Source organism: Momordica charantia, assembly GCF_013281855.1.
Source record: "Momordica charantia cultivar OHB3-1 chromosome 9 unlocalized genomic scaffold, Mcharantia_2.0 BLBB01000009.1, whole genome shotgun sequence".
In the NCBI taxonomy this organism is placed as follows: domain Eukaryota; kingdom Viridiplantae; phylum Streptophyta; class Magnoliopsida; order Cucurbitales; family Cucurbitaceae; genus Momordica; species Momordica charantia.
In genome coordinates, this window is record NW_028275167.1 from 3,799,985 (window position 1) to 3,825,756 (window position 25,772).

Below are 25,772 nucleotides of genomic sequence, written 5' to 3' on the forward strand. Positions count from 1 at the left end.
TGAAAGGGTACACTATTGTCTCATATCTCTCTATAATTTAAAATTTTTGTGGTTGATTTGCCTTGTTGGACATATAAAAATATTTGAATTAAAATAGTTTTCTTTTGCGTGTGTAATTAGCTTAGTTAGTCAAGTACACCCCTATAGGAGTCCTCTTGTTAGCTCATTTTAGACCGTAGGTCCGTAGTGGATGGAATCTTTCTAACTAATCAAAGTAGACTACGTAAGTTTCATGCTTTTCTAGTACAATATGTGTGGGTGGGGGATTGAACTCACAACCTTTTATGCTCGCTTTGGCACGTAGCAGACACGTTAGTACATATATTAACGACAATTAGATTTTTTTTCCTATTTGAGGTAAAGCCCAAACTTGTTTAACATGTTTGCTGCATTTTTTTTTTCATTTGAACATATTGTAAGAGAAGGAAAAAAAAAAAGACTTTTTGGATCTAAAAGTTAGTGGACAAACTTTTTCTTTCCCAAGGAATTTCATAGAAAGAGAATAATTTTTTAAAATCCCTTTCTCTCTATATATGTTTTAATTTAATTTTAAACTAAGATTAGGGCATTTGATTAGCACTATAATGTTCAATTTTAAGGTTGGGGCATAACAAATTTGCTTTTTTGAAGAAAGCAAAAGCATTTTCACTTCGCTTTTCGGGGTTTGGATAAGGCCAAATATTTGCATGAAAAGACGACCTTGCGCATGCACTATGCCCATTGAAAACCCAACCAAAATAATATTTAATCATATAAAATTATATAAAGTATAGTGCCATGATTGTAGCATTAATTAAAAATTCAAATCTCATTTGGTTATGCTGCTACTAATACATAATAAAATTTATTGTAAGTCTAACTTAAAGTTTTTGTGAATTGGTAATTGATACATGTTAGGATTAAGATATACGAGCTCAAATCTCTCGTCCCCACTTATTGTACTAAAAAAATTCGTGAATTTAGTAGTAAATTAACATGGTATCAAGCAAAAAGGTTACTGAAATCTTAGGTCAAACACATTTTCTCGACAATGTATTTTAATTTTTTTAGCAAAAAATATTTTTATTACCATTATAAAAAAAAAAGGTTTTAAAGAATATTATAATTTCTATTGACATGTTGACATTTTCATATTATCGAAAAAAATAGATAAAACATAAAAGATATCAACCAATTTTATTAATGTTAATAATTTTTAACTTATTTTAAAAAATTAAAAGTTTATTTGTTAATTTAATGAATTTTTATTACTTTTTATTTTTCAGAAATATCGACGGACATCAGAGACATTTTTGTAAAAGTAAGTCATCAACGCCATTGAATTGTTGAAACTTTTGTCAAACACGTCAAATTTGTATAGTGTGAACGAAGACGGTGGACTTTAGAGAGTAATTTGAAAAGTAATTTAAGCATAATCATTGAGATTTAGAAAAATTCAAATTAAAAGAAAAAAGAAAGAAAGTGGGTTTAACAAAACTTTTGTAAATAATGCTCCCTTTCTTTATCCGTTGAATCTTTGAAAGGAAAAAGAAGTTCTTAAATGGCAGTGACTTAAGAATTAAGTTAATATTCAAACTTCGTCAATTTTTTTTTTTTTGGACATTTGAAACTTCGTTATTAAAAAAAAAAAAAGTCGAGATAAACAATGGTAGTAGTTGGGTTTTGGTGGGATAACATTAGACATTAATTAATAAAATTATTATTATGATTAATGATGATAACTATGGTAAATTGCGTGGCAAGTTCTTGCACCATTATATTTATATATGATTTCCACTGGCGTTCCCTTTTGATTTTTTGTTCTTCCTTTGTTATTTTTGTTGATTATAATATGAAAATGAGTTATTTTTATGCTTAGTATACGATTTCGACATATTAAAAAATAGGCTATAATATTTTTGTCATGAAGAAGAAACGATTTAGTCTAATTGACCGTGAAAATTAGTATTGACGTGATTTATTACTAATAGTTTTGTCTTAGTATTAGTTGAGGGTTTAAATGAAAACGGGACAGGTTGTTGAAGGTGGTGATTATTTTCGTTCACATTCTTATCCCAGACGATAAAATTTCGATAAGCAACGTGGCGATTAAAATTTTCACGTATCTCATCGTTATGCCTCAAATCTCGTCTAAATGATGAATGTCACCCGCAACGATTTTGTTTTCTATTGGTAACATTCATTCAATTTAATTTTGGTGACAAAAAGCTAAGCTTGGAATAAAAGTGGGAGGTTGGGGTAAGTGGATTTGTTTGCTAAGATGGTCCAATACGGCAAGAATTGACCATAACATTTTAAAGTAAAGATTGAGTCGTATTAATTTGTCAAAGTTGTGATTTATTAAAAACAAAATTGGAAATGAGGTCAAGAAAAATAAGAAATTTAAATGGGTAACTTTTGGGTTTTAAAATGTTTTCATGTAATTTTATAAAATTAATTATAAAAATAAAAATTCATAAATTGTCTTTGATAAATTAAAAAAATATTTGTATTCTATATGTTGATGAATGATGAATTATAATCATTATAACCACCCATTAATCTATATTTTAATTTACTAATGACTTATTGGTATTTTCTTTTCTATTTTTTACAATGTTTACAATTATGTTTAAATATTGTTTTTGTAATAATTCATCTAATTATGTAATATTTGCATTTGTCCTTTAAAAATAGGCCATTAGGCGTTTATAATGGGTAGTGGAGGAAAGAGTCAACCCTTTTTAATTTGATTTTCTTCAACATATAAACGAATAAATAATATTTTTTTTAAAAAAAAAAACCTTTCATAAACTTTTAAAATTTCTGTTTAACTTCCAACAACCTAAATGTCGGTCCCTAAAATTTTCTTTAAACAAATTTAAATACTATCTTAGCCGAGTAGTTGTATTTTTTTTTATTTTTGTTTATTTTTTTATCTCTATATTTTTAAAATATTTGTTTTGATGAATGTATTTTCAATTTTATTCACTTTACTCTCTTTTTATTTTCAAAATGTCCCTTTTGATATTTATGGTATAGACTTTTGAAAAGTGACCATTTTGATCTCTGTTTGAAAATTTTTAACACAATTTCTATACACAACAAAAATACTTTTAATTGGCTCCATTTAAAGAAATTTACTAACTGCTAAAATTGTGATAAAATAATGAAATAAAAAAATAAGAGACCAAAAGAGCCAATTTTTAATAAAAGTATAGGAACCAAGACCAAAAATGAAATAAAGTTGAAAGTAGCAGTAGAATGACCAAAATACTATTTTAACCCTTAAAATAACAATCATTTTGTTTCTTGTTATCTCTCTCATCTAATATCTTAATAAGTGCCTTAGAAATCTATGGGGCTCCAATACATATATACATCACTTTTCCAAAAAAAAAAAATATATATATATATATATATATCTCACTTGTAAGTACGATCTCCCACCCCCGCGTGTTGTACTTATAAAAAAAAACCTTTTATACTCTCGTTATTCAATTGACAGCAAAAATCAAAGTAGTTACTTTCTTTTAAAATTACTACAAATAGATTCTTGAAAATTTAGATGACATAACGGAACAAATTAAAAATTTTAAGAAACAAAACAGACATTACTGTGAGAGATTAAGGATAAAAAATGAAAAATTCTTAAAACTTTATAGACTCAATTGGGATTTAAATTTAAAATAATTCTAACATCTCTGGGCTAAAATGATTTCCATATTAGATTAATATAATATTACAGAATAATTATTGTTTTGAATCATAAGGATATATTTTAATTTTGGACCTGATAAAATGTCAAATGTGTTGCTGATTCCCAAAAGAAGTAATCGATACCTCCATTAGCTAAACCATTTCTTATCATACATTTGGACTCCATATTTTGTTTGGAAATTTTCAATCATTCAAGCAAATATTAAACGATTTAAATATTTATACTATAGATTTATCGCTAAGATTTGAAGACATTGGACCAAAATCCCATTATTTAATTTGGCTTCGAACATCACATATGACTTTGATACCAAAAATTATTTTTAATGCACAGATCAAAAATAGACTTCCTATTGAAGAATTTTTGAACTTTGGAGAAATTCATCTAATATTACATATCCATAATTTATGTCAAAAAATGGTGAGTCAATCTTCAGTTTATTGCTTTAAACTTTATTAAATTTGTTATAAAAATCAAGTTACAAAGTAACCTAAAATCAAGTAAATTTGCCCAAAATTTAATTAATAAAATATCCAACCAGTCATAAAAAGTTCAAATCAAAATCCAAAAAAGAAAAAACATGTGTAAATCTGGAAAATCTTGAAATATCATTTAAATTTTGGGGTTTTTCTTTTCCTTTTTGGAAAATGCATGACAAAAAATAGCTATATAGAGCATATAATTTCTCAAAAAGTACTCAGTTTTACTGAAGCCCAAACGTAATGGCCCAATTTTAAGAGAAGTGTGAGACAGCAGCCCAATTTTCAGCATCTGCTTCGTTAAACTAGCAATACGACGTCGTGCGGCACTTGGGTAATCTTTTTAGTTAGTGGATTAAGCCCACGAATGGAATAAATAATTTTGGGCCTTAAATGGGTTTATGGCCAATTTGCATTATGGGCCTGGGCCTTTACATGGGCCGACAAGATTTCTTCTTTTTAGGGTTTTGCTTGATTTTGTGATTATCGTGGGGAGAAAAGGGAACAAATATGGGAATGAAAAGTAGAGTTGTTCGAATCTGATTCCAATTATTGGATTTTGTTTTGAGGTCAAATAAATTGATTCTCTATAGATCAAGTAAGTTAATCCATTCATTGGTAAAAAAATTCTAGTATTGATTTTCATTTATAATTAGATATGAATAATTGCATGCATCTTTCAATTTCATTTCCCTTATTAACACTTTTGAAAATTTATCTCTGACAATTTTTAGAAATTAAGAAATAAAATATAACATTTAAGCTTGAGTATATGAGCATAGTGCGCTAAGGTTTAAGGTTGGGTCTTCACGTCACAATTAAAAAAATTATCAATTTTAACCCTTGATAAGGTATATTAATTTGTACAATAAACTCTAAATTTCTTCTAATTAAATTTGAATAAATATTGCACATTAAACTTTAAAAATAAGTTTCATATATGTGAAATGAATTAAAAAAAACATACATGTGACATGAAATTGATAGGATTTAGACAAAAATGACACTAAAATTTGGTTTTTTATTGGGATCTGTAAGTTTTCTCGGAATTATTTAATGATTGAATTTTTTGTATAAAGCTTAATTTTCATTAAATTGATATTTACTTTTCGTTAAAATTAATTGGTGAAATTAGCGAAAATTTAATATGTGGTAAATTTTGCAAGTGAAATTAATTCAACTTGCCAATTTTAGGAATAAAAAATGATTAAAAAATAGTAAAATAAAATAAAAGCTACAAGGATACTAAAATATGTCACATGCTAAAGCGAGCAACGATAATTGACCTATAACTTCAATTAAGAGGCTGTGAGTCCGATTTCCCGCGCTGCATGTAGTCCTAAAAAATTATGAAAATAGGTTAATAAAACTTCAAGCATTTTGTTGGTTTGATATTTTTTCAATGTGTCAACCTGAGCATAAGATTAGAAACACCTATCTTCGATTAAACGATCAAACGAATCAATATTTAAAATCGATCTTCTAAAAAATGAACAGTCTTAACCAATTCGATTCAAACCGACCCTAGAAATCTAAATATATCTCATCCACAAATTTGCAATTTTATAACTAAGGAAAATTTGATATACAAAATCAACTGTACATTTCTAAAATATAAAATATAAAATTTAAACATCTAATCCAACCAAGCTAAAACACACATATTAAATCATCCACCCTTTTTTAGACTCCCAAATACAACAAAAAGTGTATTTTAATAATAATAATTTATTATTATTTTTAAACTTGATCAATTAGAGAAACTTTTGACGTTAGAAAGGTGGGTAGATCCACATGATATTAAAAATTAAAATGATTTTTACAGATATATTCAATCTAAAAATCATAAGCCAACATGAATATAACATAGTTATTTACACATTTTACTTATTTCCAAGAGATTGGAGGTTCCGTTTTTCATCCCCACATTTGTCTCAGCAGAAAAAAAGTCTCAAAATTATAAAAATAACACAAATTTTGGCACATTTTATTTAATACCCATAATGTATCACGTGGCTTGCACGTAGATTGTTAATTTTAAATTTGATATATTTTTAAATATTTGAAGTCAGGTAGAATTGCACGTAGAATATCAATTTTAAATTTGATATTCCAGTACTCCATTGATGTATTATTCATGTTAGTAACTTTCTAAGATCCTATTTAATGTTGTTTTGAAGTCAGGATTATTAAAATAATAATAATAATAATCTATTCTTATTTGACTAATAAATTAATTTTAAATTGTTCTAAAAAAATTAATTGTGCAATTAAAGCGATTAATTAATCATATTTTAAATATGGAAAGGCAAATGACATGCTAAACAAGATGTGAAGAGAAAAAAAAAGAGAGAAAGATGTAAAAAGATTAAAAAGAATTCCCTATTATGTCTAAAATCTTTCAATAACTTTATGATAACATGTCCAATTAAAAATTTAATGAATTTCTAACCTCTCCGCGTTACGTACTAAAAAAACATTTCTCTATATTTTAAAAAAGAATTTAATAAGTTAAGAGATTTGTTGGGTCATTAATATTCATTTGAGTAGATACTTTAGTCTCTAAAGTTTGAAAAATTATTCTAAAGGTATAATCTTTGAGATCATTTGACTATTAGTTGTCTAAAGATAATATGACGATTAAATTGCTGATTTTCTTTTTAAATACATTAAATTGTCGATTGAACCTTGCTTTTAATAATATTGTTGGATGACTGAACTTCTCTCTAATTACCGTTAAGCTATTATTATGTTTGACATCAAATTATTATATTTTTACCACATCAGCAAAACCCATCATTTTAGCATTAGTCAACTAATGGTCGCTCCATGGCTATTTAGAATCATTTTTCAAATTTTAGGGACTGAAAATGTAATTTAATTTTTTTTAAATAATGGTCAAATGAACACAATGTTACGAGGGAGAAAACCAGCCTACCACATGTCGGACATCGTTTAGACCTGACACCATCGGTCGATCGAAGGAAGAGAATCAACTCGATCTGGCAAAGCTGTTATCACCATTAGTGTGCATTAACAACGAGACTGACTGGGCACAGTCAGCACCACCAGACTAACCCTTGTCAAGATTGAAGGCTAGAATTATTAGTCTTCTTACCAAACTGATTAACCTGTAATCACCTATAAAAAAGACAAAGTAATCCATCACTTCGTTATTTTCGAATTCGAGATAAGAACACTCACTTCAGAGAAGAGATAAGCCACATTACTTGAACAGATCCAACACACAATATATTTGTCTTAAAAAAGAATCTAATTTTTCAAAGAAAATAGATGGAGACTAGGGTGGAGTTTCTTGCACTTTATTTTATCATGTATTCCTATGGTGACTTTATGAGGGGAACAAGATTACAAAAATATGTATAATATTATGTTAGATTTTTAAAAAAATTTTGTTTAAATTGTATGTATCTTTTACTACAGAACAATAGCAACATTAAACATTCTAATTATTTTTAAATGGTCTGTTTAATGATTTTAAATATTTGTTATTAAAATATTAAGATTGCTTATTCAAATATATATTATATTATTAAAAAAATCCCAGCAAAGAATAACTAGGGAATCTCCACCCTTTCCAAATTGCGGGGACGAGGCTCGATGTGGAGACATTAAAAATGCATTTTACTCTATATTAAAAAATTATATTATATTTTAGTAATTGATTTTTTTATGAGTTTAGTAATTGATCCTTTGTAAATCATTTAACAAAAATTAAATGTGACATGTCTTCTATTTAGGGTTAAATTACCATGTAAGTTTTTGAATTTTAAATTTTATGTCTAATAGATCTATAGTCTATCCAACATTTAAAAAATTTACGGATTTACCTACATAATTCTAAATTTCTAACTAACACAAAATTTAATTTTGTGACTAAGTTCGTGAATCTAAAAAAAATATCAAAAATGTTAAAGATCTATCAGTTGCAAAATTCAACCAAATTAAAATGTTCAAAATTATGCAAACCTAAACCTAGCTCAATTGATTAACATTACCGTATTCAAAAAGTCATGTGTTCGAGTTTTCAAAAAATATATATATATATATATTCAAAACTAAGTCAAATTTAAAGCGATTAGCCATTACTTTTTCTTTTTGTGATTTGAATATATATATATATATATATATCATTCTAAAATTAATAAAAAATTATTAGAGATTATAATTAAAAAATAATATTAAAACTAAAATAAACCTTTTCCGATTTACCGAAATAATTTTTAAAAAGTTTATAAATCAAATCACAATGTAGAATAAAAAATATGAGGGAAAAAAATTCCAAAATCGGGCGAAGAGATAAATGACATAAAGCAAAGCAAAGGAGGGAGGCAAAGTGCTAAATCGTAAATTCGGGAACGCCGCTCCCTCTTTTATATTTGATAATTTGAATGGAGGACAAGGGGTGTAATTTCAGAAATATTACGAGGGCATTAACATAAAAACACTTAAATTCACGAACCAAATTGCGTGTTCAAGAGATCAGAGGCCCAGATTGAATCAAAACTACATATAAACCAAAACCAAACGAAACGGAAGATTTTTGGTTTTCCATTTCGCTTCATTTCTCTCAAATCTTCAAAAAGAGAGAGAGAAGGAAAAGAAAAAAAATAAATAACCCAATTAAATTTTTTTGAAACGAGCTTCGGATTTTTCTTTCTTTTGGGTCACGCCGCAGAGGAGGGGAAAGGGGAGGAAGAAGACGACGCAGAAACCCTAAATAACAAACTCTGTGATTTTTCTTTTTGAAAAAAATTTAAAAAGAGGGAGCAAAAATTGGAGGGATGAGAAGGAAGAGTGGCTAATCGGGAATCTCTATGCTGTTTTTTGCAATCTAATGGCGGAAGATAAAGAGCGAGAGAGTGAGCAGAGCGCCGCCTCGTGGGGGACTTGGGAGGAGCTTTTACTGGCCTGCGCCGTTAAGCGCCATGGATTTAAGGACTGGAATTCCGTCGCCATGGAAGTTCAGGCTCGTTCTTCTCTCCCTCATCTCCTCATCACCGCCCCTAACTGCGAACTCAAATTCCTTGACCTGAAACGGCGGTTTACATCCTTCCAAAACGACGCCGTTTTCAACCAGAACGGCGGCGGAATTGCCGATAAGATCGATAACGCCATCCCTTGGGTCGATGAGTTGAGGAAACTTCGCGTCGCAGAACTCCGACGAGAGGTCCAGCGATATGACGTTTCAATCAGGTAAATCTCTCTCTCGGATTTTTCCGTTTTTCTCTCTTTTTTTTGGAACATTATTTTTTCATCTTATTACTTTCAGATCTGAGTTCATCGTATTGAGATTTTCGGCAGCTCGTTGCAGTTGAAGGTCAAGAGATTGGAGGAGGAGCGAGAACACGGACTGAACGACCGAGACGCCGGCACTGGAAAACCAGATCTAAAAACGGAGTCCAGAGAACGACGATCAGAAAACGACAAGAAGCTTTTCGGAGAACCAGATTACCGGTCCGGACCGAACGGAACAGTCTCGAAGCCGCCGCTGCCGGCGGTTCCCGGCGAAGATTCCGACCGGGAGGACTTCTCCGTCAACCAGTCCAATTCCACCGGTTCCAAAAGCGGCAACAGAAAAAGCACGGGCGAAAACGTTAAATCAGAAACCAAACCGGAATTTGCCGGCTCATTCAGATCAGAACAGAACCGGAGAGCCTCCGAACCAGCCGGTCCGCAGTCGGATGACGGCAGTACGGACACAGTGGCTAAGAACCCGACGTGCGACATATCGGAAACCGAAAAGAAACCCCAGCGAGTGGGCGGCGACTCGTCCGAGTTGGCGGACTCGGAGGCTCAGTCGAACGGAGGAGAGACGGCGACGAGGGAGAGCAGCGAAGTACAGAGCTCGGCAAGCTTGACGGGGAGGATGAAGAGGAAGAGACTCCTGAGAAAGGAGATCTCCGGCGGAAGCAGCGGCAACGAACCTCGCCGGACGGCGACCGTCAAGTCACGGCGGTTCGACGATATTTTGCAGATGATACGGGCGCATAAACATGGCTCCTTCTTCGAATCCCGTCTCCAAAGTCAGGTAAAATATTTCCCAATTTCCATTTTCTTTTAAATAAATAATAGGGAAAAAATAGTTAGTTTTTAAATCCTATTTTATTTTTGAAAAATTAAATAATTAGATCAAAATAATCATATACTAGTTAGGTTTCACAAAGTTTCCCTTTTTAGCTTTCATTAGATAATTAATGATAAATTAAAGCCTGAAGACTAAAATAATTATTTATAGAAAATTTAAATATTAAAATAAAATATGCTAAGGAATCAAAATGAAATGAAAACTAATATTGCTGGATATAGAAGTCCAGCATATAACATTTAAAAGTTAGGCCAAAGTAGAAAAAATACGTAAATTCAGGATTTAATTAAGTTTTAAACGTAATAATCATTTGGTTTAAATATTATTTTGATTATTCTACTTTCAATTTTTTTAGTCTATATACTTTCAAAATGTCTATTTTGGACCTTATATTTTTATTTTTATCTCATTTTTTTCTATCTTAATTTTAGTATCGTAATTTTATCCACCCACTAAATTTTTTTGAAATCTAATCCTAAATTTATATTAAAATGTTTCTATTGTCTTAAATTTTTTCTAATCGAAATCAAACAAACTTTCTAAAAGTAGAACTAAAATGAAGAAAAGTTAAAATATAAGGTCCAAAATAAAATAAAATTGAATCAAAGATAAGAGTTCAAATTCAAAATAGTATTTAAACTTAATTATTTTTTTTACCATAAATATGAGGTATGAGAATTTAACATAATAATTATTTTGTGCCTGTATATTGGTAATTTCAGTTGTTGAAGATTGGTAGTGCAAAAAATCCCATGCTACCAAAGACTTTATGACCAATAAATTTGGACCATTTCCAATAGAGAACATAAATAAAAAGAAGAAAGGGGGACCATTAACTCTTCAAATCACGTTGCTTTTCGTTGCTACTTTTGTTTTGGATTTAAAATTTTTTAAATAAGTAATCTAAATTACAATGCACTTACAGAAGTGTTGATAAAAGAAAAGCATAATTTTATTCAGTACTACGATAATTTTGGATAAAGCATCTTCATAATATATCAAGAAAAATTTTACCCAAAATCTCTTTGAAATAATTCGGTCACAGAAAAAATTCTTTTCGGAATGCACTTTATCGTAAACTCGGAAGAGTTTGAAACCAATTATATTTTAAGAATTTTTTTCTCCAAATGTGATCCCTTTTATTTTCATTCACAGTGTAAAGTAGTCTGTCTTATCAAATTTTCTATGTTACCATCTTTTCCTTTAAAAAAAATTAAAATTGGTGTCTAAATTTTGTACTGTTAAATTTATTTTTATCGCATTGAGTGAATACATTTCTTGTTTTTTTAGATTTGTTGTTACTTTGTTTTTAAGATTTGTTATAACTTTTCTAGAAAGCAGGTGAGTGGTTTGAAATTCTAAGTCAAATACCCATTTTACCGGGTTTATTAGAACTTACAAAATAGTTGGTTTGAAAATAGTTTCTTAGAAATACTTTTTTTCTTTTTTTAATTTCAACAGAAATCTCTTCTTTTTATCAATATTTGTAGAAGTTTAACTGGTGCTTTAAATGTTTTTTTTTTTTAATCCCAAATTCGTAAGGGTCATAAAGATATAGTATTTTGTCCTGGCGTTTTGGCACTTCTCCCATTTGCCCCTGCAAAGCTGACTCACCCAAACATTTTCTGTAAGCTTCTCATCTATATTTTATTTATTTTTAACCTTCTCTTTCCAATAAAGATTACAGGATCCATAGGGACACGAGACCAGGATTTGTGGGTGTTGCCTCTTATATACAATTAGAATCAACATCCATCTCAACTTTCTTTTCTGTGCTAATATTGTATACCAAGGGGGAGAAAAGTTGGGGGTGTGGAGGAAAGATGTTATATTTCAATCATGTGTTCTTGAAGCTTGACCGATTTGGTCTTAGATTTCGCCAAATTTTGTTGCTTTTTTGTTTTGTGTTATCACGAGAATGATATGTTTTACCCACTGTGATGATGCTTGCAGGAGTCGGAGGAGTACAAGGGCATGGTACGGCAGCATTTGGATTTGGAGATGGTTCAAGCCAAGGTCAATTCTGGCTCTTATTCGTCTTCAAGCCTCGCTTTTTATCGAGATCTCTTGCTTCTTTGCAACAATGCGGTTATCTTCTTCCCCAAATTCTCCAAGGAGGCGGTGGCTGCTTGTGAACTCCGTCTTCTCGTCTCCAATGAACTGAAGAAGAGTCTGCAGGTTGTTCGGACTGACCCTTCACCTGAAGTAGTGGATTCATCCCCTGCGGTTCCTTCCCGGTCCAAGGGTGCGGATCTGGAAGGTTCACATTCCTTGCTTGCCAAACAGAAGTCCTCTGTTCCTATAATAGTTTGTCGAAAACGGAGCAAGATTTCAGCCAAGCTTTCGTCGAGTCTTGGGGAAAAAGATCGGAGTAGCAATGATGAAAAGTCAGCTGTTGATATAAAACCAACAGTTAAAAAGGCTTCAAATGCTGTTGAAGACCATGGTACTACAAAGGACAGCAAGGTGAAAGAGAAGCCCGTAACTGGAGCCAGAAGCATGAGGAGGAGCAACGATAGCACCACAAACTCTAGTGGTCCTAGCATCAAGAAACAGAATGCAAGTTCTGGATGGAAACCCGGTTCAGCCAACGAAATGGAGACATCAACCCCAGATAAGAAGAAACCCGAGACAGTTGCACTGGAGAAGAAACGTAGTGCAGCAGATTTCTTGAAGAGGATCAAGCAAAACTCACCCGCAGAGACGATAAAAAGAAACAGCCGAGTTGGAAGCGGTAGTAGTTGTGGGAATGCAACTGCAGAACAAAAGAAGGGCAGCACCAAAAGCGACAAAGGAAAGGAGAGAGCATCGTTAAGGCAAAGCAACGACAAGAAGCGTGTGAAGGATGATGCCAGCCCTTCCAAGCGCAGCGTCGGGCGGCCACCTAAGAAGGCAGAGGCCGAGCCCGTTCCAACAAAAAGAGCCAGAGAAGGTGGTGGAAAAGAACCTCTAAAAAGACCAAAAAAACGGTCTAGAAGGTGACCCTCTTGATTGCCTGCCGACGACTGTTAGTTTTGTGTATATTAATAGACGAAGTCCGCAGTGTATCAAAATCAGTATTGCATTTAATTATTTCTTACCTCTAATTTTGTAACACTAAAAAGTTAGGCAACTCGCTTAGTCTAATCTTTTTCTTTATCGAATTTCATTTTCGTTGCATCTGGTCCGTTGATTGAAGAGAACCAATTTGTTGCCAGCACAAGGCTCTGTGTGGTGGATATTGGAGATGAGAAAGGGCTCTAATGGACACGTGGAGCATGGTAACAGGTTAGCCCAGGCCCAAGTAATTTCTCCTTCCACCACCACCACTCATTAAACTGGCAAGGAAGATGATAAAATCTGATATATTCATATGATGTACACAAATGTTTTCAATATCTCTACTGCCTATGGCCTATACCTTCTCATTTTTCTCTTGTTAGTGATTTGTATGTGTTTTAATTTTCTTTTTTCTTTTTTTTCCTAAATCAGAAAACTTCTTAGAAGTTTATACATGGGTCATATCTTAAATCACTATTCAAATAATGTTACACAAGTATCACAGCCTTCCTATGTTAATTCTTACCAAAAAGAAAAAAAAATGAAGAAAACAATCAACCCCCATCTCCTAAGAACAATATCTATGCTAATAGAGAGCAAAAACCCCAAGTTAACCTAAGCGAAGGAACATTCAACTCAATCATATGGTTATTTTACAGGAAAGGGGCCTTTGAGAGAGATAGGTGTGTGTGTCACTCCCCAATTAACTCAAAAGTTGCTTACCGCATCCAGTTGACTTTTGTACCAAAAGGATGCTGTTGCAGAGTGAACCACCTCCATTTTGAAACAACTACCGTCATTCCCGGTCCATCGATTGCCCATGAGAGAACCGGTGGCCACCTTCGTCTGTTATGAAAGCAGCCAAACAAGACAGGGTATCAAGGGATGTAAAATTATAACTCATGTCAATGGGTGTTCTGAACTGAAGGACATTAGCTGGTATAATGGATTGTTCTGAGTGATCAATATATGAATGATACAAGTGAAATTTATCAAGCATGGGGAATGAACTTCAATGAAAAGCATGGTCCAGATTGAAATAAAATTACCACTTCCGGCATCAGAAATATCTCCAAGCCTATTAATAGCATCGATAAGTGATTGTTCATGGTCCTGGATGAAGGAAATTAGCATGTAAATTATGAGGTGAACAGAATAAAATGCAGAACTGCAGTAATAATGCTTCTTACATTCAGAACTTTTTTTGCCCTTTCAACTTCAACAGGATCTGGATGATTTGAACCAAAGACTCTCTCCACCTAACCAAATCAAAAAGAAATTAAGATGCTAGAAAGCCAAACTACTTAGTAAAGGTCGAAAGAATATAACATCCCCATTGCTCGTACCTCTCTAATTAGAGTCTCTGTGTGGAGTATCCGTATATCATCAGATGTCTTCTTTCCGATGCCATTTTGGGCCGGCAAAAAATCTTTTCTGGACTGAGATTTGGCGACTCCCCTACCTCTACCTGCACCAGCAACACCATCACGTCCTACTGAACGATTCATTCCATGACCTGATCCACCATAACCACCTCGATGCGGGACTCCAGGATCCTCATCAACCCATTGGATGTCCTCAGAAGAAATCTGCATTGCCAATTCAAGTTAAGAACGAGCAAGAAAATCGTATTCCGTTTCTCAAAATTCAGATCTTCCAATCCAGTAAAATTTCAAACAGGTAATATGAGATCCTATCATATAAACTATAACTTAAAACAGGACATTTGACCTGTCAGTAACTATCGACTGACCATCAATAGGCAAAAATACAACCAGATGAATTCTTCAGCATTTTAAAATCATTTATCCAATAGATTACATAACATACATGATGCATGCAATACAATCTCAAATTTGGATCTTCACATAAAACCTGTCCATATAAGTAATATATGTAAAAGAAGAAAAAACATGGCCTGAATGATGCAACTTTAAATTTTGATACCTACAAACTCATTTGATTTTTAACTTCACCATGTTCAATACTGTGTACATTTCCTGTCCTCAGAAATTTGTAAGTTAGGAAATGTATACATCTTTAGTGCCCCGAAATCCCTGGTCAGTGATCACAAAATGTCCACTGAGTTCTAATGAACTACTGTCCTATAACATTCAAGCAGTCCTTTTTTTTGGGTAAGAAACCTTTAATAAACAAAAGCAAAGAACAAAAACAGTCTAAGGGCAGTGGGAAGAGAGAACCCTCTCCCAGGAAACAACATTCAAGCAATCCTTAACCTTCTGAGGTATTTTAACTTATCACTTAAGTCAATCCAAATTGTATGACATCTTTGAACCATTGGTGATCAAGTGAAATACACTAAATATTAGCAAAGAACATTGTATGCCACAAGAGATGTCCACTACGAAAGAGTGGGTGTAGAAGAACCATATCCACCATGTTCCAACAATCCCATCAGGAGCCAAGCTAACATCGAAGATCTCAAGAAATTGCCACAAAGTCTCCAAGAGAAATGACAGTTTCCTAAATACGATCTAGAACTTCTAGAACTTCCAACACTCAGTCTACACAAACACACCACTAAAGACCTTTGGACATAATTGTGGAGGTAATCTTCTCAAAGGCTACCAGCTAAGAGAAAAATCAAATCTTTGGATTTTAACCAACCTTCTAAAGTTTGCCAAAGAAAGGGGAAGGGGAAGATGAAAATGAGGGTTTTTTTTTGGATAAAGAAACAAGTCGTAAGATAGAACGGGCACAAAACATCCTAAGGGACAGGGGACGAGAAGACCCCCTCCGCAAAAGAGACTAACACGACAGGGCTCTCCAATCTTGTAATATCATGGAGAGGCTGTAGTTACAAAAAGAATCAAAAGACTTAGACTTATCTTCAAACAAGCGCGAGTTCCTTTCCATCCAAATGTTCCATAACAACGCTCTGAAAGCATACTTCCACAAAATATAGGCCTTTCCTTTGAGCTGCCATCCATAAAAACATTCAATCAACCAGTCTTCAACGTTCCTAAGCAAGCAGACCAAGACCCCACAGATCTCAAACAACACCAGCCAACCTTTATTAGAAAAAGGGCAGCGGAGAAACAAATGATCTAAGGATTCTGCTTCTCTCAAGCACAAACAACAGACATAAGGGGATATCGACCAGTTTGGACATTTCTTCTGGAGCCTCTCAGATGTGTTCAGGGCTCGGTAAGCTAAAGACCAAAGAAATACCTTTACTTTCTTTCGAGATCAAAATGAGGGTTGAGCAATAAAGTAGGAGAAAAAGACTTGAAAGTCCGTGAAGAATCTAAGGCCCAAATATGAAAGTCACCAGAATTGGAATAAAGACAGACACCACTTAATAGGAGAAGTGAAGTTACGTCCATACTCAAGATCAAAAAGAGATTCCTAAATTGGAAGTTAAGATTAGTGAGAAAGAGAGGGAGGATTACCATTTCACAGCATGACAGGATTACCAAAAGAATTTTTAAATAAAGAAAGATTGGTAGGCAAGGAAAGAGGTTATGGAAGGTGTCATTGTTGTTTTTTTCTTTTCTTTTCTTTTCTTTCCTTTTATGGAACCAAGCTTTATTGAGAAAGCTGAAATAAAAAACAAGGACATACTTAACCAGCCCCTTCAAAAGAAGTCCATACTAATGAACGGTCTTTAATCAAAAGTAATAAAACCTAACTAATAATTCCAAAACAGTTTAGTAACCGAAACCCATAAAAAGGTATTAAATCTAACAACCTTCCATACCTTTCTACAGGACTTCTTCCCCCTAAAAATTTTACCCTACGTCTGAAGTCATAAACCCCCTAAAACAGCAAAAAAAACAAGCATGCTAAATAACTCTCCCCTTATCACAAAAGGAAGAAAAGTTAAGAACATCATCTATCATATAACAATAATCCCTATTACGCGACCACAAGATCCCAAAAGCTGAAGGAAAGCGACTCCATAAAGCCTGACAAACGAGCACTCCCAAAGAATATGATTGAGATACTCCGACGCAAGCTTGGACAGACTGCACCATGTGCAGGCCCAACACAAAGGAGGAATGCCTCTGAATATGATCTAAGGTGTTAACTCTCTCATGGCATATTACAAAAAATTTTACTTTCCTGGGAATCTTAACCTTCCAAAGAGAGGAGAAAGAAGGGCCATGGGAGGAACACATAAATTCTGGAACAATGAGCTACAAGAAAAGTCCCCATAAGGGTTGGGTGGTTTGGGGCATAAACAAAAATCCCTCCTCCCAAGACACATCTAAATATTACCCAAAAGAGAAAAAATAGCATTCCAGAGGCTTTTGGAATAGGTTATAGACGCATAAGCCGATACCCACTCAAAAGGGTACGAACCGTATTTACTCACAATGGTCCTATATCATAAAGCAAAAGGGTGCAGACCATATTTACACATAATAATATTGAAGGTGTCATTGACAATCTAGTAACCATTGCAAAAACCAATACAAAACCCATCTCCAGGACCCAACAAAATACTTCATAAATTTTTTAAAAAATAGAAGACGGTGTGAAATGACTTTCTGTGAACTCCTCCAGAGGCCCTTAGCCTCAACAAAAGTATCTAAAGTGGTAGACTGACACCTGAATCCTCTCACGATAACCTTGTGTCACAAATTTTCAGACTCTAAAGGAAGCACCAAAGCCACTTGGCTAGTTGGGCAACATTTCTTTTTGTCACGGACTTTCCAAATCTTGCCCTCTAAGCCCTTTGGTAGCCCAAATCTTGCCCTTAGGTTTACCGGTAGCTATAACGGTGAAGTTACCATTAATCCTAAGTTTCATTTTCCATGTTTTCTTCTTTAGTAAAGCATTAATGCCACCAAAAATATCATGTACACAAATTGCAACCTATAGTTCTCATAAGTTTTACACGTGAAACAAAGTAGAAGCTTTATTGTTATCAACAGACGTTTTAAGTGCAATGAGTAGAATAAATTCTAAAGATATGAAATCAATTGCCAGTACTGAAAAGAAAATAAGGGATATGGAGTTTACTTTAATTTTCTGTTGCTTGTAACTTCATGATCTTAAAACAAAAGCTTGAAAATATTTTGAAACCAGACAAATATAGAAGTAAAAAATTTCAAAAATAAAGGACTAGGGTGCTTCTATTGATATCAAAAGAAGAAGGATCTAAGGTCAAAAATTCCAGGTAGTAAAATACATCATAGGTACTACATATAAAGGAAGAAAGGAAAGAAAGAAAAACCAGAAACCACTTCCCAATTTCTGAGCTAATTTATGAACTCTTAAATTCATCATCTAAGGTCCTTGCAATAATTCTCAATTTCTCACACAATTCCGAATTAGAAAAATATATAGCCAGGAGATGCAAATGGCCATACAACAGCAGGTGAGGGTAAAACTATAAAAGAAAAGATTATAGATAGATATACCTCTGAGAGATTCACCCACTCCCACGTCTCCTTAGCAGAACCCATATCATAAACCAAAGCATGTCGTCCCTGAGTATACGTAGATGTACTTTCAACAACTTTCCTCAATGAAACATGAGCTAGTACACAATTAGAAGGTAATTTACCTCAGCAGCATTGTAATCAGTTATAACAGCTTCATAAAAATTATTATCATCCGGCCATCTAGTTCTCACTTTCCTCCCAATAAGTGGATTCAGTGTTGCTCCGTCAGCTGGTTCAATAGCTCCAGAAGAAACCCTATTAGCAACTTGATTCCTTCCGCTAGGAACTGAAGCTTGGTATTGTTTAGCTGAAGATGCCCCAGGTAATATCTGAGGGAAAGGAAAATAAAATAAACAAAAGAAAATGAAGAATAAGGTCAATCAGTATCAATGCATCTGAAACTTACAGATTTTTGCTTTTTGCCCTTGGTTGTAGGGATGGCTCCTCTTTTTGCAACAGATGAGGATGGCTGATGAGGAGGAGCAACGTTTTGTTGGTGAAAGGATGGAGATGGCCCAGTAAAGGACTGTGGAGGAACCAAATGGGTTATTTTCTGTTTCTTGCGAGATGCAGAGACAGTAGGGCTGGGTATTGGATCATGAATGGCTTGACTAGTACTGAGCTTGCCAGGCTGATGTCCACCTGCCTGTCTCCACTCCCTACAACATAACCCAAAAATGTCCATCAATGATAAAAGCGCCCTGAAAACTGCCAAAAACCTAAAATACTGGTTAATAAATTGTTTTTTCATGTAATCAAACCTTATACTTCTAATCATGTCATCTGCATTAACCCGTCCTAGAAGCTCTCTATGCTCCTCATTTGACAGTCTTAACTCTTTTCTGAGTTCTGTGATTAGACCTTCTTTGTCCTGAAGAAAATACATTTCATGTAGCAGTCATTTAAACCTGATCAAACAAATATACCAATATTAGATACTTAAAATAGAAACAAAAAGTACCCAAGTAAGGGCATCAGCTTGAGCTTTAAAGGCTCTAAGAACGGAACTGTAAGCTTCCTTCTCAAGTTGATGAATTTGCGCTTCCATGTCAGTTTCACCATATATCCTGGGATATGGGACAGAACCCATAACTGATCTTCCATTCCCTGAAACACGGCCTCCTCCTCTTGCAATTCTATTCTGGTGAGATGGAGGGAGATCGTCATCAGTTCCTGAAATGGACATCGCCGCAAAAATTAGACCATCTTGATCTAGCTGAGTCCAAATAATAGATGTTAGGGACAAATGTAGCCATTGTCTTCCAGAAACAAGATAGTTAAGAGACTGAACAGTAGATTAAGAATCAAGCAATAATGTTACTTCACAATGGCAGAAGGTTAGCCCGAGTCTTGAATTAAAAGGAGAACAATTAAAATGTGTGCAATTGCGGGCAATGACTTAGATACTAACCGTGTATATTAATAACTGATAAACTAGTTCCTTCACAAATATTGTTAAATGCTGAGAACCCCAAAAGCCTATTAGCCAGACAACTTCAACCATTTTTATACTTGGTCTGCGCTTAACCGGCTTGTCATAGTTGAAAAGACGGTTTATAAGAAAATGAAGTGCTACCAGCTGAGATTTTGTCCTAAAAACTTTCCTGTCTAATTTTTTAGAGCAGATTAAAAATGTTCTTTGAGATGTCAGTACTCTAGGCAAAAAAATTCAATCCATTTAGGTTAAAAATAAACATACAAAAAAGTAATAAATGCGAAAAAGTACTGAAGGTCATTAATGAAATACAACTAGAAATGACTTATATCCACACTTCAACAGCTAGTCACATTCTGGAGAGATATTGCACGAATTGGCAGGTTGTTTAAGCTCGTAAATATTAGAGGAAAAAAAAACAAAAAAAGCTCCAAATTTTTATATTCCAATACATCCTGCAGGTATCAACCTCCAACACCTATGCAGTCAATAATTTCTCGAAGAAGGATTCAGAACATTTCACTTTTCCGATAGAGAATTCTCTCGAGAACTAGAGTACAGGATTGAAAAACTTCGCGTGTTCCTCCGAGCAACCATCAACGTCAAAGAATAGTACCGTCCCCCCAAGCCCCGTAAGCAAGATTGGAAGTCCAATTCTCAAAACTAGACGGGCTCCTTAATTTCCCTGATAGAACACTTGAAAACCCTAATAACTGAAAAGAAGCATCATTATAGCTAATTTACCGCTACTATCATACGGCTCGTAGTCCATAGCCAGTTCGCAACCGACCAGAAACCCTTTCGCACACTCAGAAAGCCAGCAGCAAGAATAATGTAGAAACAGAATTATGAGACAGCGGAAGCTACAGGCAACGAGGAATGCCGACTTCGAGCTCAAATCTGCCGGAAGGAACACGAATCTCCGGCGAAGTGCGCAGAACTTCCGCTTGTGATTGGCATTGAAGTCTAGGAATTGAACTGAATCTTGTAAAACGGAAATCGACGGCGATATAGAGAATAAGAACACTCAACTCCTGACCTGAGTATTTGGGACTGAGTTTGTGTGTGCAAGAACAATTTTTTTGGTCATCAAAATTGGAAATGTGTTTTCTCTTTCCTAATAAAAGGGACGGACGGATGTGAACTCGATTTACAGCTGAATTGTTTTCGAGCTTATAGTTGCATTCAATTCCGCTTGTTGGGCTGGAGCTACCGTGGCCCACTTCAATATTTTGGGCTTCGGCTGAAACTTCAGTAACACAGTTCCATCTTTTGGGGTTGGGCTTTAATTACCGTAGCCCAATTTATTCTTTTGGGCTTCAGCTTTGTATCGCAGCCCAATTCAATCGTTTGTACTTTCTAGTGTTTTGGCCCAATCTGTTTTTCTTTTCCAGAAAATAATATTAATTTTTTTAGATTCAAATTCATTCCCTTTTATGGAAGATATATGCTTTCTTTTATGTACTTTAACTAGTTATTGAGAAGATATATGACAGACAATTTAGTCAACTTGAACTTAATTTTAGTTTGATAGTTTTGTTTTAGAAGTTCAAATTTAATTATTGTAATATTGTAATACGATCAACTTCATGTATGATCCTTTTTTTTCTTTCTTGTTTATTTTTATTAAATATGCAACACATTTGTCTAATAGATAATAAATTAATATTTTATAACGATTCAAACAGGATGGACAGGGTATCTACTTAATATCATGTCAAAGGTCGATCTTTCAATCCTCGTTCTTGCCAAAGTTTATAGATAAGTCAAAAGTAGTAAAAACAGAATTTTTTTAAGAAATCAAAAAATTATGTTTGTGGGATAAAATATTACTATGAACGCTTTTGTAAAGTTTAACCAAATTGTAAGGAGGAATTTAAAATTTTTAAAATCACAATCAAATTTAAAATTAATTCAAAATCATATATAATTTGGACAAACATGGCTCGAGTGTTATACTCATACCCCTTGCAGTCTAAGTTCAACAATCTTATATCATTTGCTTAAAAAAAAAAAAAAATTATTGAATTTTAGTGGGATTTGATTTTTCTAAAGAATATTACAATTACAAATAAGGGTTAAATAATATAAAAACCCTTCAAATTATTTTGGACAAATAAACCTAGTCGTCTCTTCTTCGGAAGTCTTTGTAAATCGCAAAACGGCTCTCTCGCCGGCGACTGAGATGGCGGAAGGAGACCCACAACCGGCTGCTTCCACGAGCTCCAACCGCGAAAGGTCATCGCTCTGCCAAGAGTGTAATTCGAACCAGTCGAAGTACAATTGCCCGGCCTGCTCCGTTCGTTCTTGTAGCCTTACTTGCGTCAACTCTCACAAGCGCCGCAGTGGATGTACGGGCAAGAGGAAGCAGACGCAATTCGTCCCGATTTCTCAGTTCAACGACAGTATCCTACTTTCTGGTACTTCTTTCTTCAACTCTTCAATCCCTTGTCTGAATTCACCTCACTCGTTTTGAATGTTTCAATTAGTAATGCTTCTGGTTTGATTCTGGAGTTTCTAAATCTTTTAGTGTTAGCCGATGGATCCTTTTGCTGTCTGATCGTAAACTCGAATTTGTAGCTGGGTTTTAGTCTTTTGGATCAGCCGTCTGGTTTGGGTATTGGTCGTATTTGTTTTTTCTGTAATTTATTTTCTACTTTGACGGCACTGCGTGATAATTTATACAGTTCTTTAATAATTTTGTTTGAATTTGAGTAATCGGATGATACTTACTTAAGTAATAATTGCGGGAAGTAATTTGTCCAGTAAACTTTTAGTCATATCTGTGTTTTTGTGCCCCTAAAAATGGATGTGGTGGTTGATTTTACCATGTGTAGATTATAATTTGCTGGAGGAAGTGAAGAGGGTGTCTGAATCTGCTCAAAGACTAAGAAAGAAATTGTGCCCCTATACTCATGCTTATTTTCGGCTACCGTTTCCCCTTAAAAGCCTGGGCACTGCTGCTTCAAGTCGGAGAACAAAAATCCTATTTCTTCCCACTGGAATGACGAAAAGGGAGAAAAATCAAACTCGATACGATAAGCGGTTATTTTCTCTCTATTTATCTATCTATCAGCTACCTAGAAAGTTGTTTCATCATATATTGAATAACGTTGTTGGTGAATCTATAAGTTCAAACTTCAAAGAGTCGTTAGCAGATTTTTAGATGTTCTTGTTCAAAAAGTAGTTGTTGGTTTATTATTTTATTTGAAACTATTACAGACTATCGAGAATCATGCAACATTTTGTATATTGACATTCGTTTCACTGTGTTCAACCGTTGAGTTTTAGAGGGAAAAAGGAAAGTGATAGAGAAGAACCAAAACCTTCCATTACATTCTAGAACGACTAGAAAATTGGGTTCTTAGCTTTTTCTATGTCATCTGAGTACCTGTAGTTTTTTTGTAAGAGTGGTAGTAGTATTACTACAGTTTCGAGATTAATTATTCTCAAGAGTTGGACAAATCACCAGGCACCTAACTTGTTTTGTAGGAAGCAACTCTATTTCTAGTCAAATTTTTTTTCCTTTTAAATTAATAAAGTTGTTTTGTTTCCAGGGAAAAGACAATCTTTTGGACAATTGAGTGGAAGTTTAACTCTACGGATATTGTTTTATTTGACCATGGGTGAGAGTTTTCTTCCCCACATCATTGGAAGGATTATAAGCTTTCCATTTTGATTCTTCTCTTCGTTCATGGAAAGTGGTATTTTTATTCAGGTCTGACCAATGACATGCTCTAAAACTATTTTCCTTTTTCTGCAGAGTTAATGAAAACACAAAGCTTTCTGCCGTTCTTGAAAACCATCTACAACCAAGTCCATGGAAAAATCAACTTCAAAAGTTCTTTCAGCAGCTAGATAGTGTCAAGTTATTTGTCCGTACATACCCCAAGGTTATAAATCAATCCCTTTCGGTTTTGAGATGTATCAATTACATTTTCCTAGTGACGTTTAATCTTTTTATTTATTTATTTATTTATCTGTTATGCACCTTGATATATGGTGCACTTCTATGCGACAATCAACATGTTATTTGCTTATCTTTGATTCTTTGACAAAAAGAAAGTCACCCACATATTATTTACTAGGTAGAGATTCATGTAGTTTTTTGTTATAGGGAAGAGCTAGTTATTAGTTTTGATATGAGAAAAAAAAAGGTAATATAAACCTCTCTTTCTCTTATGATTTCAAACTCTAGGATATCAATATTGTGCGTATCTGAGCGACTGAGCCTATATTTGTAGAATTTTGTCAATTCACTAATAAAGTATTCCTTAAGGATGAATTGCATCGCTGCTATTTGCTTGAAATCATTTCCAATGGCTTCTTTTAATTTGCTTTTTTGATTATTTTTAATATGGATACAGGGAGCTACCTCGCCTTTTCGTGAGCTGGACTCAGGGTTGCCGATAAGGAAACTGTTTTCCAATTTGGTTGTTTTGGAATACCCTGTTATATATGTTTTTCTACCCTCTCAAACTCCTAACTTCGAAGTAGTTAAAACTGCCAACCCAGTGAGTCATTCAGAAGGTAAAAACACTGGAAAAGATGATCATGCTAGTCCTGAAGGTGTTCCCTTCAGAGTGGAAGAAATAGAAGAAGACGACGTCTCGTTCAATCCTCAGGTGCTTGATTTGATGAAAGTATCAACCTCGAGCCCACGTTGTGAAGTCGAACCCCAAAATCTGCATGGTGCAACATATAATCACTCTGCAGATTTGATGGAGGATCATGAAGTTAGGAATAGCCCCAATTCAAGCTCCCAGGCCAAGGAAGTAGGGGTTCTGAAAGAATTGGAGTTTGATTTTGAGCAAGATCTGATAGACACATATTCAAATATCATGGCACAAATCAATCCAGATGATTTTCTTGATTGGGAAGGAGACTTTTCCAAGGGAGTGGAAATGGAAGGAACCGCCGACCTTCTTGGGGACGTGTTCACCGTGGAAGAATTGGAGGAGGGTGAGATTCTTGAATAGTGATTAGAAGCACTTTTTCAAGGTTAGCTTCACTCATTCTTGCCCAGGAGAACTCCAGCAAATTTTGACTTCAGCCCTCAATATGATTTTACTTCATTGATTTACCAATTTTGTGCAAGTAATATCCTGTTTACTTGCCCCAGTTAGATCAGGATATAGTGGTGGCTGCTGTTGTTTACACTTTTTGCTAATTTTGATTTGATTTCTTCTTAAAATTAATTAGTTGAGTTTTATTGTATGAGAACGTATATCCCATGGAATTTTATAAGTTAAACAGTTCAATTCTTTTTTAAAATATCACATAGGAATACCAGATGGAAGGCTAGGATTGTAACCAAACGGAAAATTTTGAATGTTAGTTTTGTTTAAAAATTCCCCACCCCCATGGGCCATATTGCACGAGAAGCAAGGAACTAAATTTTGTTTCGTCAGTGAAGTAAAACAGTTTCTTCTTTTAAGGTTGGAGGTTTGATTTGGCTTGACGTGTCTAAAAGTTATTTAAATAATTTCTTTTTTTAAAGTTGGAGGTTTGATTTTGCTTGACGTGTTCGAAAGTTATACTAGTTAAGATATTATTACAAGTTTGAACCTCTATCTTAAATTTGAATGGTAATAAT

At 33.9% G+C, this 25,772-nt stretch overlaps 3 protein-coding genes across 4 annotated transcripts; 2 read left to right on the forward strand and 1 right to left on the reverse strand.

Annotated features, from left to right (window-relative positions):
- The first annotated feature begins 8,729 nt into the window (after positions 1-8,729).
- On the forward strand, positions 8,730-13,447 carry LOC111014149 (DNA-binding bromodomain-containing protein). Its single transcript, XM_022288779.2, has 3 exons — positions 8,730-9,396; positions 9,505-10,231; positions 12,242-13,447. Exons 1-3 carry the CDS (start codon positions 9,038-9,040, stop codon positions 13,268-13,270), a joined length of 2,115 nt encoding a protein of 704 aa, XP_022144471.1. The 5' UTR covers positions 8,730-9,037; the 3' UTR covers positions 13,271-13,447.
- A 317-nt stretch (positions 13,448-13,764) lies between these two features.
- On the reverse strand, positions 13,765-21,288 carry EML4 (Emsy N Terminus (ENT) domain-containing protein). Of its 2 annotated transcripts, XM_022288789.2 has the most exons (10): positions 20,921-21,288; positions 19,703-19,914; positions 19,503-19,612; positions 19,148-19,400; positions 18,864-19,070; positions 18,718-18,786; positions 14,674-14,916; positions 14,518-14,586; positions 14,377-14,440; positions 13,765-14,173 (listed from the first exon to the last, which is right to left on the reverse strand). In XM_022288789.2, the coding sequence occupies exons 1-10, from the start codon at positions 20,946-20,948 to the stop codon at positions 14,124-14,126; spliced, it is 1,305 nt and encodes a 434-aa protein (XP_022144481.1). In that variant the 5' UTR covers positions 20,949-21,288; the 3' UTR covers positions 13,765-14,123. The 2 variants fall into 2 exon arrangements, with proteins under 2 accessions (XP_022144481.1, XP_087973308.1); XM_088117182.1 differs by lacking the exon at positions 20,921-21,288 and having other exon boundaries at positions 19,503-19,649; positions 19,750-19,886.
- Positions 21,289-22,278: 990 nt separating this feature from the next.
- On the forward strand, positions 22,279-25,450 carry LOC111021953 (HIT-type Zinc finger family protein). Its single transcript, XM_022299093.2, has 5 exons — positions 22,279-22,596; positions 23,014-23,221; positions 23,734-23,802; positions 23,940-24,069; positions 24,544-25,450. The coding sequence occupies exons 1-5, from the start codon at positions 22,362-22,364 to the stop codon at positions 25,153-25,155; spliced, it is 1,254 nt and encodes a 417-aa protein (XP_022154785.2). The 5' UTR covers positions 22,279-22,361; the 3' UTR covers positions 25,156-25,450.
- Positions 25,451-25,772: the final 322 nt, after the last annotated feature.